General features: G+C 37.1%; 1 protein-coding gene across 4 annotated transcripts in view; it reads right to left on the reverse strand.

Moving 5' to 3' along the window:
• Positions 1-19,545, reverse strand: part of NTRK2 (neurotrophic receptor tyrosine kinase 2) — a gene marked incomplete at both ends in the record, with an annotated part of 387,120 nt that overhangs the window by 311,462 nt on the left and 56,113 nt on the right. For all 4 annotated transcript variants that reach the window (XM_081236432.1, XM_081236431.1, XM_081236430.1 and 1 more), the window contains 3 exons: positions 3,741-4,046; positions 6,497-6,629; positions 7,144-7,280. In XM_081236432.1, the coding sequence (XP_081092558.1) occupies positions 3,741-4,046; positions 6,497-6,629; positions 7,144-7,280 (576 nt within the window). The remainder of the gene's footprint in view (positions 1-3,740; positions 4,047-6,496; positions 6,630-7,143; positions 7,281-19,545) is intronic.

Consider the following 19,545-nt stretch of genomic DNA (forward strand, 5'->3'; position numbering starts at 1 on the left):
TCCAACAAACAAAAGCCCAGGATCAGATGGCTTCACAGGCGAATTCTATCAAACATTTAGAGAAGAGTTAACATCTATCCTTCTCAAACTCTCCCAAAATATAGCAGAGGGAGGAACACTCCCAAACTCATTCTACGAGGCCACCATCACCCTGATACCAAAACCAGACAAGGATGTCACAAAGAAAGAAAACTACAGGCCAATATCACTGATGAACATAGATGCAAAAATCCTCAACAAAATACTAGCAGACAGAATCCAACAGCACATTAAGAGGATCATACACCATGATCAAGTGGGGTTTATTCCAGGAATGCAAGGATTCTTCAATATATGCAAATCCATCAATGTGATACACCATATTAACAAACTGAAGGAGAAAAACCATATGGTCATCTCAACAGATGCAGAACAAGCTTTCGACAAAATTCAACACCGATTTATGATAAAAACCCTGCAGAAAGTAGGCATAGAGGGAACTTTCCTCAACATAATACAGGCCATGTATGACAAAGCCACAGCCAACATCTTCCTCAATGGTGAAAAATGGAAAACATTTCCACTAAGATCAGGAACAAGACAAGGTTGCCCACTCTCACCATTCTTATTCAACATAATTTTGGATGTTTTAGCCAAAGCAATCAGAGATAAAAGGAAATAAAAGGAATCCAGATCGGAAAAGAAGAAGTAAAGCTGTCGCTGTTTGCAGATGACATGATACTATACATAGAGAATCCTAAAGATGCTACCAGAAATCTACTAGAGCTAATCAATGAATTTTGTAAAATAGCAGGATACAAAATTAATGCACAGAAATCTCTGGCATTCCTATACACTAATGATGAAAAATCTGAAAGTGAAATCAAGAAAACTCTCCTATTGACCACTGCAACAAAAAGAATAAAATACCTAGGAATAAACCTACCTAAGGAGACAAAAGACCTGTATGCAGAAAATTATAAGACACTGATGAAAGAAATTAAAGATGATACAAATAGATGGAGAGATATACCATGTTCTGAAATTGGAAGAATCAACTTTGTGAAAATGACTCTACTACCCAAAGCAATCTACAGATTCAATGCAATCCCTATCAAACTACCACTGGCATTTTTCACAGAACTAGAACAAAAAATTTCACAATTTGTGTGGAAACACAAAAGACCCCAAATACCCAATGCAATCTTGAGAATGAAAAACGGAGCTGGAGGAATCAGGCTCCCTGACTTCAGACTACACTACAAAGCTACAGTAATCAAGACAGTATGGTACTGGCACAAAAACAGAAATATAGATCAGTGGAACAGGATAGAAAGCCCAGAGATAAACCCACACATATATGGTCACCTTATCTGTGATAAAGGAGGCAGGAATGTACAATAGAAAAAGGACAGCCTCTTCAATAAGTGGTGCTGGGAAAACTGGACAGGTACATGTAAAAGTATGAGATTAGAACACTCCTTAACACCATACACAAAAATAAGCTCAAAATGGATTAAAGACCTAAATGTAAGGCCAGAAACTATCAAACTCTTAGAGGAAAACATAGGTAGAACACTCTATGACATAAATCACAGCAAGATCCTTTTTGACCCACCTCCCAGAGGAATGGAAATAAAAACAAAAATAAACACATGGGACCTAATGAAACTTCAAAGCTTTTGCACAGCAAAGGAAACCATAAACAAGACCAAAAGACAACCCTCAGAATGGGAGAAATATTTGCAAATGAAGCAACTGGCAAAAGATTGATCTTCAAAATTTACAAGCAGCTCATGCAGCTCAATAACAAAAAAACAAACAACCCAATCCAACAATGGGCAGAAGACCTAAATAGACATTTCTCCACAGAAGATATACAGACTGGCAACAAACACAAGAAAGAATGCTCAACATCATTAATCATTAGAGAAATGCAAATCAAAACTACAATGAGATATCATCTCACACCAGTCAGAATGGCCATCATCAAAAAATCTAGAAACAATAAATGCTGGAGAGGGTGTGGAGAAAAGGGAACACTCTTGTACTGCTGGTGGGAATGTGAATTGGTACAGCCACTATGGAGAACAGTATGGAGGTTCCTTAAAAAACTACAAATAGAACTACCATATGACCCAGCAATCCCACTACTGGGCATACACCCTGAGAAAACCATAATTCAGAAAGAGTCATGTAACACAACGTTCATTGCAGCTCTATTTACAATAGCCAGGAGATAGAAACAACCTAAGTGTCCATCATCGGATGAATGGATAAAGAAGATGTGGCACATATATACAATGGAATATTACTCAGCCATAAAAAGAAACGAAACTGAGTTATTTGTAGTGAGGTGGATGGACCTAGAGTCTGTCATACAGAGTGAAGTAAGTCAGAAAGAGAAAGACAAATGTCGTATGCTAACACATATATATGGAATCTAAGGGAAAAAATGTCATGAAGAACCTAGGGGTAAGACAGGAATAAAGACACAGACCTACTAGAGAATGGACTTGAGGATATGGGGAGGGGGAAGGGTAAGCTGTGACAAAGTGAGAGAGTGTCATGGACATATATACATTACAAACGTAAAATAGATAGCTAGTGGGAAGCAGCCACATAGCACAGGGAGATGAACTCGGTGCTTTGTGACCACCTAGAGGGGTGGGATAGGGAGGGTGGGAGGGAGGGAGACGCAAGAGGGAAGAGATATGGGAACATATGTATATGTATAACTGATTCACTTTGTTATAAAGCAGAAACTAACACACCATTGTAAAGCAATTATACTCCAATAAAGATGTAAAAAAAAAGAGTTTAAAATCAAAATAAATAAATTTTAAAAAGCTGTTGAATAAATACCAGGATAACAGGAAGATGTATTGTGTAATGAGAATTATTGCATTATCGTTTGGTGAAGGTGGCTTGCAGCCATCACCTTTGTCCATGTGGCTGCCCTGCGAGCCACACTAGTACATGCTGCCCCAGCAGCCCCTACCCCATGGGCCTCCAAGTTTCTATTTTCCCTTCCCCTCTGCAAGGCTGTTTTTGTGTGGCTTTGATTAACTTGGGGCTGTTATGGTGAGGAATTCTAATCATGTACAGGTCCCAGTATCCAAACACAGGGCTCAATCTCTACAATAGTACCAGGTATTTGGGCAACACAATCAAGCAAGTAAGAATACTTCACTGAGCAATAGCAACTGGAGCAGGTAAATGCATGACATCATCCCTGCTTTTACTGAGGCTCCCACTGAAATTCTTCTGCTGACCATGTACCGGACTCCTGATGCCAGCCATCCTTTTCCCAACCTAAACCATTGGTCAGATTGGAACTTTTACCACTCCTAGAAAAACAATTCAGGATCCCATCAAAGGATGCCACAACTCAGTCAGCCCAGGTAAGCAAAACATTCCACAACACTAGTTCCTCATCCATGGATGAGAGAGCAGGATTCTGAGTCCCAAATGGATAAGGGACTAGAAAATATATCTTAAATAGTTCATGAGCCAACCAAATACAGTTCACCCACTCACAAATTTGTTTGGGTTTTGCCATTGTGATACAAAATCTCATGTAACACTCAAGAGAAAAATAATGTGTGTTTAGCAGTATATTGTTCAAAGTTATTCATCCCTATCACCTCCATGGAAAGAGTATGAATCCCTGCCCCTGGACTTGGCTTTAGCATGATGTTGTCAGTAATCGAGTGATATACCCTGTCTTCTCCCCAGATGCAAAAACAGCAGGTACTCACCATCATCGATTCCAGGCCAGCCCATGAAGTGAGCAGAAATCTGTTTCTCATCCTTCCCATACTCATTCTTGGCTACTAACTTGTAGTCCCCATTATTCATGTGAGTGGGATTATCCAGCTGGAGGCAGCCGTGGTACTCCGTGTGATTGGTAACATGGATTTTAGTACAGATGTATTTGGATTCATTCAAAATTGCCCCATTATAGAACCACTGAAGCGCTGGTTTGGGGTTGCCTTTCACAGTGAATGGAATGCACCAGTGGTGGTCTGAGGTTGGAGATTCGAGAAATGTGATAGTTGGAGCAACTAAATTGAAAAAGAGAGAGTTAATAGCATCAGAAAGCTCAGAATTCTCCCCATCTCCAGATCTCTGTGTCATCAATAGGGGATTTTTATTCAACCATTGTTTGGTTTAAGAAAACATATGACCCACAACTCTGGAATCCATCAATATTTTGTATCATCATCAAGGTTGATTTAACTTCTACAGAGAGCTTCAGAGAGAATCCTTTCCCTCCTCTGCTTAAAGCCCATGCATTGTAGTCATTTTCACATCTATTCAGTGTGAGAACCAACTCCAAACAGATCCCTGAGATTACTGACAGTGGAAAGCGTTCATTTGAAGTTGACTTTGGTTTCTAATATATATGCCTTTGATACTATGGAGATTAATCACCAAAACATTGAGGACCACTATTTTTACAGAACTTCATTTAATAATACAAATAACGACAAAAATGACTGCAAATCTTGCCTGAAGCCCTGATCTTGCATAACTTTTCTAAAACAAATAAAACTGGTCAATGCAATGAATGTTGCTATCGATGTTGATTGACTATTATAAAGTCTGATAAATTGATAATATTTTTCGCCGATGGTCAATAGGAAACTCTCTTTAAAAGCACTACTTTTCATTACAGTACAGCCCATTTTTGCTGGAATTGGAGATATCAAAGTTTTTATCCTTTAAATGTCTGAGGTCCTATCTAAGCCTGAACAAACAAACTAGAGATTATTTTAACCTGAAGTATAAAGCACCTTATTCTTAGGGGAAATAAACATTATCAAGTAGCATCTTTAAACAGAGTACTTATCCTGAGTGAAGCTATTTAAAATCCCTCATAATTGTTTATTTTTATGTGGTCTGACTTTGATAATTATAAAATCAAGGACTGGAAGAGATCTTTGAGACCTAATAGCATCATTTTTCAGATGAAGAAACCCAAGTGCAATAAGGTTAAGTGACTTGGTCAAGGTTACTGAGTGAGGAAAATCTGGAACAGGAATCCAGATCTCCTAATACCTAATGCAGTAGCCCTTCCCCTCATGCACTGCTTCCTGGTTGTCTACGTTCATCACACGAAGCGGGGGAAATCATAGCCTGCTAACAAATACATTCTGAGTGGGATCACTGCAAAGGATGTCTCAGTTGCTAATATGTTTTATCACTTATTCCTTCTACTTGTTATCTAAACTTTGATAGACAAGGCCAATTCTCCAGACCATGGAGACTACATAGATATTAACCTAAACTGAGAAAAATTTGAATTGGAGTACCCTTACTTATAGGTCTGTGTTACAAACACAAGGACCACGATGGGGCAGGGACAATACTTACCTTCCTCCTACCAGCCCAGGTGCCCATGCCTAGGCCTCACTTTTTCCTGTCACCATGCTCAAATGAGCTTTATGTGAGGTGTTGACTTAAGGACATAAAGTTGGAAACTGGTTGCATGTGTTTGGGGATGACATTGACTTCAAGCTTCCATGTGGGTCAAAATGATGAGAAATTATGAGTCCAGGACCTTCTGGGCGTCGAGGTAGTATTGACAGTGACAAAAGGTTGGTGATTTCAATCATTCACTCCAACAATCACATACGGAATGTGTGTTATAGTGAATGTTAACCAGTGTATCAAACCTTGTGCCTACATGTGTGTAATGCATATTCATACTTACACACATGCACACTCGTATTTTTCTCATCCAAATCCTAATCCAAACAGAGTAAAACCTCGTTACTTTATACCATGGCAGCTCAGAATTTCCACTCATGTGAAGATTATGTATTTTTTACTGAATAAGTACACCGTTCACACTGAATGCAACAATCTGGAATGTTAAGTTATAGGTTATATTGCTTATAATACTGGAGAATAATGCACATATGCTTAAGAAACATTAATATCATATGTCTTCAGTAGAGAGAAATTTAAAACAGTTATAAAAGTTTTTTTGCACGTGATAATAATAATTTTCAGTCATTTAAGTAGGACTCCTCCAATTCCTCACAGAAGCTTGATGTCAAATAAATGGGGTATTTTTTTTGTATCAACAGTATAATTAGGTGTTTGTGAACAGCCAGCTCAGTACTTTAGGTATCACAACTTTAAAGGTTCATATTGTTTTTACAGAGAAAAAAAATTTAGAAACTGGTTTATCATAATTTAAACTACAACTTATTAACAAAAAGAGGAAAACCAGCTCAAAATATGTTCTATCAAGACAAGACAGGGGAAGGCACAAGAGGACACGCTTAAAATCGAAAAAGAAGCTTAAAGATAACGCATGAACAAGAGAGATTAGAAGAAATAGGACAAGTGAAAGGGGCTGATAATATTTCTTAATTAAGGATACACAAAACACTGCATATACTTTTTTAATGCACTAAAGCAGCACCCAGAGTGGCCCAACCACAAATGTAGGTGTATCCACAATCATCTGCTATTAAAAACACATGCCAATCTGATTACGTACAATGTACAGTGAGGTTGACAGAATCTTGATCTTCTCCTACAAGATTTTCTGCCACACAAGAGATTTGCTTTCCACTGTCATCAGATGAAATGTTAGTTATCCTTAAGGAGCCCTGTGTGTGGCTTGTTTCATTCTACAAATGAATTAACAGACAAAAATAATCTTGGTTAGGACTGAACCCAAAGTAACAAGATTTGGGGTTTCTTCCCCTAACTGCAGAAAATCATCTATAACATTAGAAAAAAGTTTCTAGCCTAATCGGGCTTAGGCAAAGGAGTAAATCAGAAGCTATTCTATTTCTCTAGATTGCAATTATTTAATGTGTGAAGTTGATTTAATCCTTGAATTCCTACCTACTTTCCTCCGAGGGAAAAGACCACAAGGGGAGTCACTCACCTTGCTCACAGTGACATAAAAAGCTTACTAGAGACCAACAGACTTTCCAATCTATGGGGTATAAATAACTAAAATGCAACCTGCATTAGTCTTTGTTAAGTAAGAATAGATAGAAAGTAAATGCACAGCAAAAACTCATTGTAAATCTACGTGGCCCTATAAAATATTAAGTGATTTTCACTAGGTTAATACAATCTCAAGTTCTGAGACACTCTCATCTCTATGAACGCACAGTCAAACACAAGCCTTACCATATGCTTGGAAACAAGATTACCAACATCCCAGTATAAATTCGGAACTGGATCGCCTGCAACACTACAAGTTAATGTGATAGACTTTCCCTCTTCCACAGTGAGGTTAGGTGCAGCCAAATTTGCTGATGGCAAACCTGTGCAGCAAGGAAAGTAAAGGAAGACATATACAGATAGTTAGATGCATTATCAAAATAACAGCAACAAGTTGAAAACTCTTTCTGCTTTAAACTCAATAATTATTTACTTTCTGAGACTGATTTATGTTGATCTGAAAAAGTGCCAGATTGATGAGCTTTACAGATTTGATGTGAACTAAAAGATACGTGTTGAGATCTGAAAATAAATTTTGCACATTTCTTAAAAATATCATTGCAGAGTAACCTTTTATTTTTTAAAACCCCACTAGTTTATAGAGCTATGTCTTCTAGCTCTTGTTCTGTTTTACAGTTATCAATCCAGTTGTTTGCACATAAATAGTCATTTTATCTGTAGATCATCTTACTTTTCCCTCAGTTTCCTCTCTTCCATTTTTTATAGTCAAGGACAAAAGGGTGGGAGGCATCTACAATTTTTACATAAATCCATTTTTGCATTAAATAACTCATAAATCTAACTCACTACCAGAACTAGATTTTGAAAGAGACAAACTATGATTTTGAAATATAGGTTTAAAAATCAGACCTACATTTTGAAAGAATCCAACTGTGGAAGTTGGTTTCAAAGCATTTTTCAAAGACATGAAGCTTGAACCACAACAGCATTAGAATGTTTCAAAGTTATATAAATCTAGTTAAATATTATAGGTAAAATTGGTCACCCTATCTATGATATGATGAAAAAAGTTATATGGATCATTATTCCAATGAAAAGTTCTTTTTTGGAAAAGCCCTGAGAAAGTATTTGTTATAGGATGAAATTCTGATGCTTATAAACATTTCTTAATATTTCAGGACAGCATCATTTTTATACTTTGATATTTCAAAAGCCAGCCCTTCTTTATTAATGCTATCACTTCATTAAACTATTATACCATTTAGAGGTTTATACTGCTTTTAATCACAGTATTTTTAACATGAAGGTGGGTGTCAGAATACATCACATCCTGCCAGTCAAGCAAGCCCCTCCCTTGGTATCAGAAACACTGCTTAGGACTATATTCACCCCAACAGCTGTGTTCCATGGAACTATAACCCTCAGGAGGAACCCAGAGGTCAGAAAAGGCAATTCATCTTCAACGGCCATTAAACTGCAATTAATCTGCCCACCTAGTGGTATATGACCCATCATCTTCACCATACTATGCATAAATCCTTCTCTTACAATGCAGTCCTTACTGACAAAGCCATTATTATTTATTACTGAAACTACACTATAGCAAGACTTATACAGTATATGTCTCATGGTACTCCCACCATTGATAGAGGACTTCCCAATAAGATCTGGCTTTCAGTGGCTGGTGTGACTGCTTCAGAACCCTTCCTTCCTGCCAGCATCCAGTAGAGAGCAATGTTATATATTTCACGGGGTTTCAAACAGCCCCCTAATACTCTGAGTTGAACAGGGCAATGAAGTGTATTCAAATGATCAAAAGGCAGTGCAGTTAACCGGAATGAACACTGGGTCAGGAGTCAGGAACCCTAGACCCTAAATCTGGAATGTACTGTGTGACTTTGGGTGAGTCATTTCTCCTCTCTCAATGTGTTTTCTTCTCTGTAAAATTACACTGTTCAATTAGAAGATCTAGCTCTAAAATTTTCTAGCTCTAATATCTGATGACAACTTCCATGACAATTAAGCTTCCCAATGTAAGAAGCATGCCATGGCAAGATATAAGAAATGGGTTTATTTTTTTTTAAATCTCCTTGAAGCCAGTGTTATGATCTAGGTGACTTTTTCAGAATATGCATTTTTGAATCAAAATACATAGTCACATAGTTTAAAAAGTCTATAATTCTACAAAACTTGTTATATAAAACACTCAAACTACCTCTAAGATCAGGAACAACAGAATGATGCCCACTCTCGCGACTTTTATTCAACATAGTATTGGAAGCCCTAGCCACAGCAGTCAGACAAGGAAAATAAATAAAATATATCCAAATTGAAAAAGAAGAAGTAGAACTGTCACTGTTTGAAGATGCATGATACTATACGTAGAAAATCCTAAAGATACCACCAAAAGACTACTAGAGCTCATCAATGAATCTGATAAAGTTGCAGGATACAAAATTAATATGCAGAAATCTGTTGCATTTCTATACATTAACAATGAACTATCAGAAAAAGAAACTAAGAAAAAATTCCATTTACAATTGCATCAAAATAATAAAATACCTAAAAATAAATCTAACTAAGGAGGTAAAAAACCTGTACTTGGAAAACCATAAGACACTGATGAAAGAAATTGAAGGTACCACCAACAGATGGAAAGATGTATGGTGCTCATGAATTTGAAGAATTAATATTGCTAAAATGACCATACTACCCAAGGTAATCTACAGATGCAGTGCAATCCCTATCAAAATACAAATGTTTTTTTCACAGAACTAGAACATATAATTCTAAAATCCTTATGGAAATACAAAGGATCCCAAATAGCCAAAATAATCTTGAGAAAGAAGAACAAAGCTGGAGGTATCATGCCCCCTGATTTCAAACTATACTACAAAGTTACAGTAATCAAAAGAGTATGGTACTGGCACCAAAACAGAAACATAGATCAATGGAACTGAATAGAGAGCCCAGGAATGAATCCACACTTATATGAGCAGTTAATCTACTACAAAGGAGGCAAGAATATATAATGCAGTAAAGACAGCCACTTCAAAAAATGATATTCAGAGAACTGGACAGCTATATGCAAAAGAATCAAAGCTGGACTACTTTCTCATGCCATGAACAAAAATAAGTTCAAAATGGATTAAATACTGAAATGTAGGACCTGAAACCATAAAACTTCCAGAAGGAAGCATAAGCAGTATAATCTTTGACATTGGTCTTATTAATGGGTTTTGGATACGTCTCCTCAGAAAAGTGGGGAAAAAGCAAAAATAAACAAATGTAACTACAACCAACTTAAAAAACTTTTGCACAGCAAAGGAAACTATCAACAAAATGAAAAGGCTGCCTACTGAACGGGATAAATATTTGCAAACTATATATCTGATAAGGAGTTAATATGCAAAGTATACAAAGAACTCATTCAACTCCACACTAAAAAAAATCAATTAAAAAATGGGCAGAGGATCTAAATAAACATTTTTCCAAAGAAGACATACAGATAGCCAGCAGGCACATGAAAAGTGGCTCAACATCACTAATCATTAGGGTGCAAACCAAAACACCCTGAGATATCACCTCACACCTTTCAAAATGGCTATTATCAAAAAGACAACAAATGACAAGTGTTGGCAAGGATGTGGAGAAAAGGGAAACCTCATGCACTGGTGGTGGGAATGCAAATTGATACAGTCATTACGGAAAACAGTATGGAGAGTCCTCAAAAAATTAAAAATAGAACTACATATTATCCAGCAACTCCACTCCTGGGTATTTATCAAAAGAAAACAAAAACACTAATCAGAAAAAATACCTGCACTCCCATGTTCATTTCAGCCTTATTTACAATAGCCAAGATATGGAAGCAACCTAGGTTCCCATCAGTGGATGAACAGATAAAGAAGATGTGGTGTATATATTCAGTGGAATATTAGCCATAAAAAAGAATGAAATCTTGCCATTTGCAACAACATGGATGGACCTAGAGAATATTATGCTAAATGAAATAAGCAGATAGAGAAAGAATAATACCATATAATTTCTCTTATAGGTGGAATCTAAAAACCAAAACAAATTAACAAACATATCAAAACAGAAACAGAGTTACAGGTACAGAGATCAATCAGGTAGTTGCCAGAGGGGAGAGGGGTGGGGTGAGGAAAGAAATGAGTGAGGGAGATTGAGAGATATAAACTTCCAGTTGCAAAATACACACAGGTATGAAATGTACAGCGGGGAATATAGTCAATAACTATGTAATATCTTTGTACGGTGACATATCATAACTAGGCTTAGCATGGTGATCATTTTGAAATGTACAGAATACTGAATCACTATGCTGTGTACCTGAAACTGAGTGTTGTAGGTCAGTTATACTTCAAAAACAAACAAACAAACAAGCAAACTCATAGAAAAAGAGATCAGATTTGTTGCTACCAGAGGTTGGGGGGATGGAAGGAGAGGAATATAGATGAAGGTAGTCAAAAGGTTCAGACTTCCAGTTATAAGTAATTATTAGAGATATAATGTACAACACAGGGAAAACTTTTTTCCATTTCTTTAATTTTGTATCAATATAAGATGATGGATATTCATTAAACCTATTGTGATAATTTCATGATGTATGTAAGTCAAATAATTATGCTATACACCTTAAACTTATACAGTACTGTATGTCAGTTATATATCAATAAAACTGAGAAAATATAAAAACAACTACAAACCCAGGGGAAAAAAAGAAACAAAAATATTCAAACTACTATGTGAAAAACAGTACCCATGTGGCACTATTTCCTATTCCCAGAAGCACTCATTTCACCCCTTTTAACTTTTTTGGGTATTGATCTCTATATCACTAAATATCATGCTTATATTGCTACTTCTTGTTTTTTCTGTTTTAACATTATCTACTGACCTCTCACCCTGGAAGGTGAGAACTAGGCTCATGTTCACACAGAAAGCCAGCTCTCCCCACATGCCCATACCACACTCACACTATTCTGTCTTCATATCTTACCATCTGCTATGAAGTTTTGTTGTCTAAATGTACAATAAAGTTTACTATAAATACATAAACTCTACACTGAACCATTGTGTGTAATAGTTATCATATTTTATCAAATTTAAGACAGCTTTAATTATAGGACACAACACTGTGATATGTACCACTATGAAAGGGGAAAAAAATGATGCCAATTCAACTATGATGTAATGTTTTCTCTCACCACTTAGCTCTCCTATTATTTGGAGGCTGGACCTTCTGGGTGGCCTATCATTTTCAATCTTTTCTCTCCTATTTTCCATCTTTTTGTCTATTTGCTCTATTTCTGTCATACTTTTAGTTTTTGCAAGGCTTTTTGTTGTTGTTCCTGAATGGTCTTCTATTTTTTTAACACCATGTGTTTGTTTCATGGATGCAATATCTCTGCTGATCTCTAATATATATGAAATATTAATTATAATTTCTTATGAATTTTTCTTCTGTCTATATCGTTTGTTTCTGCAATTTTTTTTCTTTCTCTCTGTTTTGTGTTTGTCTTTCATATTATAGGCTTTTCTCAAACAGTTGGTGATCCTTGGCTGTTCTTTAATTTTTTTTTTTTTTTTTTTTTTGTGGTATGCGGGCCTCTCACTGTTGTGGCCTCTCCCGTTGCAGAGCACAGGCTCCGGACGTGCAGGCTCACGGGCCCAGCCGCTCCGTGGCATGTGGGATCTTCCCGGACCGGGGCACGAATCTGTGTCCCCTGCATCGGCAGGTGGACTCAACCACTGCACCACCAGGGAAGCCCTAATTTTTTTTTAATGTAGATTTTATTTTATTTATTTATTTATGTGGTTGCGCTGGGTCTTAGTTGCAGCAGGTGGGCTCCTCAGTTGGGTGTCACTGGATCCTTAGTTGTGGCATGTGAACTCTTAGTTGCGGCATGCCTGTGGGATCTAGTTCCCTGACCAGGGATCGAACCCAGGCCCCCTGCATTGGGAGCGCAGAGTGTTAACCACTCCACCACCAGGGAAGTCCCTGTTCTTTCATCTTTAAGAATGGGGTAATAGAAGCATTGCACATTTATTAACTGTCAGCATCACTAGGGCAGTATTACTGGCCTCTATAATGGGTACCACCTGGTGTCAGTATCACTAAATCCTTTGGGGGATGGGATTGATCAAATTATTCAGATAATTCTCTTCCAGTGTACTGTTTGGAAGAGGAAGAAGGCTGGAAACACAGGTTTTCCTGGCTATCAGAACACAGAACGTTCCTATGAAAGTTTTTTGACGAAATGACATAAAGTAAAGAAGTAATTACCTCAGGACACCTCCTTCTAACAGATGCACAAAATAAATCAAGATAAAGCACAGATTCTCACAGACAGTCAAAGCTATGGTGGCGTGATGATGAGATGCTGAGTGTAGTTCCCAGGAAAGAGCTTAGTGGTGCCCCCTCACTGCTTGGGATGTGCGCTTCCTCTAAACAGCTCCATGTAAAATAAATGCTGAATGCTATTTTTGCTTTTCACCTTTTTTAGGATAAGCAAAAATCCTCTTCTGATTGCTTTCAGAAAAGCGAAGTGGTGTAAAGAAAACTTCCAAAAATTGGAGGATACCTGTGTCAAAACTCAGTTGTATGTAAATCCATCATTCTCTCTATGGCTCTCACAACCTCAGCTCTACCTGGAATTCCTCTTGGCCTTTGTTTTATCCTCTTTATAGAACAAACTTCCAGTTTTTACACCTGAGATGTATGGAACAAAAATCTTTCAACCACTCTCCTGTGTTTGGTGTTACCTGTTCTCTTACTTCCTGAGCCTTGCAGTAGTTCTGCAATATACACCAAACTTTCTTCTTGTCTTTCCCCATTGCTAACTTGGTAACCAGCATTTTCAGCCTTTAAGTCAGTCACTACTCATCCATCTACTTTCCAATTGCAACTGCAGAAACATAAAGCTTTGTTGACTCCTCTCCCATTCTCTTGTATTTATAGATTTATCTGGCTGAATCTGGAGAAACCATGGAGCCAGGGCTTGCCATGGTGCTTACTCTTGAGGTATGAGCTCCCCCACCAGCAGACTCCACCAATGGAGCTCGGTGACACCCTTCCTGGCACCTCGAATATAAACCGATGGTGTAAACTTCCACCTTCTATAAATGTATCTGAAAGTGTGGAAATTCTAAGCAGAAAAGAAGTTAAAATAAAGAGTCTCAGCAGAGAATGCTATGCTATAATCTTAATCTCCCCTGTAAAATCTAATGTAGTTTATTTTTTCCTTCAAGCCTAAGTTTACATGATTAACATTTCTAAAAATGTCTGCTTAATTATAGTACTAGCAATAACATTTATGGGGCATTCACTGAACCAGAAACTCTTGTCTAGTACTTTACATTTTTGTTTTATTTAATTTAATCCTTACAACCAGGCTTGAAGTTAAGTATTTATCTTCATTTAATTAATAAAGAATGTGAGTTTTGGAAAAGTCAAATACATCTTCCAAAGTTGCCCAACTACCTAGGAACTGAACTCAAAGATCAAGATGTTCACCACTACAATATACTACCTTTCCAGACTGTAATACCCATTTTAGCACAGACAATAAACACCAATACATATCCATAATCTAGGAATTTGGTTCATTAAAAAAATAATTACGTGTCTATCTGTGAGAGAAGAGTGAGTCCTCTTTATTTATAGAGAAATTGTATCACCCTGTCATAGCAGTTTCCAAAGGAATCTGTGCAAAATTGGCCAAGTCTAGATCTTTTAAATGTAAAGTCTTCCACAAATGAGTAAGCATCTGACTCACGTTAATTCTACAGCATTAATAGGCTGGCCAAAGATTCAATAATGGAAAAAACAATCTGTACTTGAAATACCACTTGAGGTTTAATTAGCACAATAAAAATGAATTGGGAAGCATGAATAGCCAAGGCAGGATAAACCATTTGCCAGGCACTACTTCCTGGCTTAATAAGATTTGAAATCAGCACAAGTACAGAGCAAAGCTCAGCAATGTCTCCAAGAGCTTCTAGCACTATGGTAATGGGATCCTGACTTAAGTATCAGGGCTCTCCTCCTTTACATGCTGGGAAGCCTCGTTGGAGATCAGAGAAGACAAGCTGCCCGGACAGACAGACACCTCTGAGGCATGGAAGAGCCCAGTAAAGGATGCAGCTGATCAGTGTATTGGTTAAGGCCCTAGACAGACAGATGTGGGTTAAAGCCAACCCCTACTCATTAGTTGTTTACTCATGATGCTTGGTAAGCTTTCATTTCTTCAACTGTAAATAAGGATACTAATGACATCTACTTTCTAGAGCTTTTAGGATGCCTAATAAGATAATATGGAAAATATTTCAGATGAGGTCTAGTGCATATTAAGTCCTTAATAAACGTTAGCTATTAATGTTATTACCAATATCAATATGGATATTTAGCTTTAAATATATTTTACATCTGAATTTATACATGTGCATATCTGATATTCTGTCAAATTACTTCAAGTAAAAATAACAAAGCCATAACATGATATCACAAAGAAATGGTATGTACTCAAACAACCTTGAGGACCATAAGATCAATGGAAGTTAAATGGTTCTTTTCTAGCAGGAATTCTTAGAGCTTTTAACATAGTAATGTGCACAGTGAACGTCCAGAGTTACAGAATTTTCTATATTTTTTTCTTTAATCTTGGGGTTTTTTTTCCTACACAGAGCATCTCAAGGAATTAGAGTTGCACAGAACATAGAGTGGGGAAAGTTTGGTGGACTAGATGATTGCTCAGGCTCCTGTCAGGTGTAAGAATAATAGTTGTACAAGCAAAAACCCAACGAATAGTCCAACACCCATTGTCTAAACCCTTGCTACTCAAAGTGTGGTCTATGGAACAAGGGGTTTGTTAGAATGTGGACTCTCAGGCTCCAACCCAGACCTGCTGGAAAAGAAGCAGTATTTTTAACAAGATCTGCTGGTGATTCATATGCACATTAAAGTTTGGGAAGCCCTGGTCTAAAGAAAGTCAGCCTTTTCACTGAATGGTTGATGATTTTCTGCTGAGGTCTACTGGCTGGTATGTCCTTTCCAACCATACCCAGGTCAGTAGCCACTGACACTGCTCTATCCACTGGTGCACACTTCTTGAAAGTTGACCATATTGACTAGGCCCTTTGATCACTAATTCAAAGTATGCACGTTCTCACTTCCTAATAATTGAGGAAAACTAACCTCTAAACTTTTTGAAATATTAACTTGGCTTTGCAATAAACGAGATGGGTCAAGTTTGGGTTTTATTTTTCAATATCCATCTGTAGGCCTGAGTTGTGTTCTTTTTCACCTCATCTTAGTAAGCCTGAGCTCTGTTCATTTCTTATTGGATCATCACTACATGGGTATAAAAATATTCAAGTAAATTATGATTTTTGTCAGCTCTCTGTCTTCTCTCCACTTACTTTCTATCTTCTTGGCATATCTTCCCATTTTTGTGTCCCCTAAACATATATATTTCACAACCAGGAATGCAGCCAGAATGAGCCTGACCTATTTAGAAGTGGCTGCTTTACACCTGGTTGCAAAAATAACAGAAAATTAGCAAAGTGACTTTCCCAGCTCAAATGGGAAACAGTGCTTCTAGGCTTGTGTGAGCCGTGCCGTGACAGTGACAGCAACCACAAAACTTCTAAACACAAAAATCTGAATAGCAGCTGACAGGTTAGAAAAATGGCTTTATTTGCCTTTCTAAAAAGATAAAGAAAAGCACTGGTCCACTGTGTGGCTTGCTGTGTTTTAGTGGGTAAAACCTGAACTCTATAATAAAAGTAAGCAAAGCAGTAAAGTAGACTTTGTATGTGCTTTTCAGAAAAAAAAAAAATCAATCCAGCTAAGATGCTAGGAAAACAATGTTTTTTACCAATCTAATTTATACATGGAGTATTAATACAGCATTTCATTTTAATCTTCTGTGAATGCTAACAAAATAGAATTACTATCTTATTTTCCTAGCTTAAAACAAAAGAAGGAGTATGTACAAATATGCTAAACAGGCATGCATACTACAAATTATAGTGGAAACCAAAAGTAAATCTTAAAAATAAATCATTAAAATCAGTTTACCTCAAGGGAACAGGCCTCTCCTCCTGGGCACCTGTGAACCGAACTTTCCCAACATAAATAATATTTTATCGATGTGTTGTAAGGAGGCTCTACACTAAAAGTTTGAAGGTTGGAAAAGTGGAAAATTGAAATTGTCATTATAAATAAAGAAACCAAAGGCAAAGCTGATTTCAATCCATGGGACTATTAAGGGTGTTTTATATAGTAACTACATTCAACCCTCAACTGAATTACCATCTTATCTTCACTGTGGGGCTAGCATGTTCTACGGTAGCTAGTTACCAGTAAAATGGGTTGAGGGATTGTTTTGATTTGACCCAAAAGAATACTGCCTTTTAAATATATTTGTTGTCTGCTTAGAACAGAGCATATCATCCACTATTAACACTTCCTGAAGAAACTCTCTTCCAGAGATTTAAATCATAATTATAGTACAAAAAAATTAAAGTATAAAGTACACTGTTCTTTAATAATGCCATCCAGCCAGGGGAAAAGATTGAAAGGTTTGTACTGCAAACCTAACTACTGAAGATCAACCAAATGTACAGGAATTGAGTACAAGAATTTAGAATATACAAAGTTATAAATAATGTCATTGAAAAACACTAAAAGAAGTAGCAGGAACACTTTTATCTGGAGTGATAAATCAGCACAGTCTGGAAAAATAACCATTCTTCATTAACACTTGTGTAATTCAGTTTCTGTCTTCAGAACCACTGCTCATAGCACCCCTTTTTTTCTGATTAATGTGGAAATTTTACATGAACATGTTTTGTTGCCTGGTAATTAATAAAGTTTTTCTAAGGTTAAAAAGGACCTGGTGAAGAAACAGACCACAACATGTTTCACAGCATGAATAAATTTACAGTAATTCACAGCAGGAGGGGCTGTTAGAAAAATATTGTGAGACATTTTGACTGTGCTGTTAATGGGATCCAGAATGGCACAGTTAAACTTCCCAGCCCTGCCTACCATGCTCGCTCAATCGCTAAGGGCAGAGGAAAAAGAAGAAAGGAGATTCTTTCAAAATGCAATGATGACAGACATTTCAAAGGGAGCTACAAAGTGCTAAAATACGGAATAATTTGGCTAGAATAATATAAATGTTTCAGTTATTTTTACTTAACTGAAATATCTGTACCATTATATCAAAAATCTGTTTCAATCTGATCATTAATATAATATGGATCATGCATTTATTAATTGATCAATTCAGCAAACATTAATCAAGTGACTGTTATGTTCAAGGGATACATCAGGCACCATGGCGGAGACAGTTTTGCTTATAAAATGTAGAGAATTTATTCATCATATAATGCTTACATGATGAAATACTAAAAGGGGAATTTTTTAAAGAAAGCCCACCTTATAAAGGAATGAAATCCCAATAGCTCTTTTTTATGGAAATTAAAATATTACCAGTTGCAAACCAAATGCAATGGCCGTAGCTACTGGCAAATTGTTGGGTTTACAGTGATGAAATACACAAGACCATACTCTTATGAGTTATTTTTTGAGTTAGCTAACAAGCTTCATAAAAAAAAAAAAGGTGGAAATACGATGAACTCCGTGAATCTGTGACTTAAACACAACAGGTATATATTAAAAGTTTGCTAAGGGTAAGACCTAAAAGAAAAGCCAACTGACCGTGAATCCATGTTTTAAACAAGACATCTAACTTGAAGAGTTGGGGATATTATCCAACTTCTCTAACATGGAATTTCAGAGACAGAATTTAAATTCAACAACGTAGCATAATTTACTGCTCAATCTGCCTAACTTCTCTTAAAGAACCAAAGTTGGGAAACCATCAAGAGGAAAATTAATACATGACTAAGCCCCAAACTGAAGGCTCCCCCTCTCATCTCAAATCTCTAGAAATTAGTTTCATTTTTTTAAAAATCCAGAACCACGTTGGAAAATCAGAAGGTATAACTGTTGGTGGATAAGAACAATGAGAAACTCCTGAACAAGAGAAAGTGGGGAAATTGAATGAAGGAAAAACAGCACAGTTCCCAACAGACACATGAGTATGTGCCACACAGAACAGGGAAGCTGCTGGGCTGACCTGAGACTAGGGGTGGATGGCAGGGCATGATGAGGCCTCCCCTCCACTAAGCCACAGGGTCACTGGTTAAGAAAACAAGTAGAAGCCCAGAGGAATAAACTTTCCACATCCTACCTTTGCCCTCCCACCTCAGGCACAGCATCCAACAACTGCTGCAGCTGCCCCCAAGTAGAAGCAATGAGTGCAGGAAGTTTACAGGAGAAAGTCAGTCATGCTAGGTACCCTAGAGATATGGTGAACCCCAGTATGGAAAAGCGTATTTCAGTCATTAAAAAAAAAAGTCACTAGAGATTTCAGAAATTAAAAATCAATTGGCAGAAGGGAAAACTCAGTAGCTGGAGAAATAGCTGAAGGGCAAAGTAGTGAGTAAACAATTCTCCCATTATGCAGCACAAAAGGACAAGCAGATGGAAAGTATTACAGAAAGGGTGAGAGGTATGGAGAGAGGAGCCAG

The sequence above is a fragment of the Mesoplodon bidens genome, assembly GCF_964165515.1.
Source record: "Mesoplodon bidens genome assembly, chromosome: 6".
NCBI classification, from domain to species: domain Eukaryota; kingdom Metazoa; phylum Chordata; class Mammalia; order Artiodactyla; family Ziphiidae; genus Mesoplodon; species Mesoplodon bidens.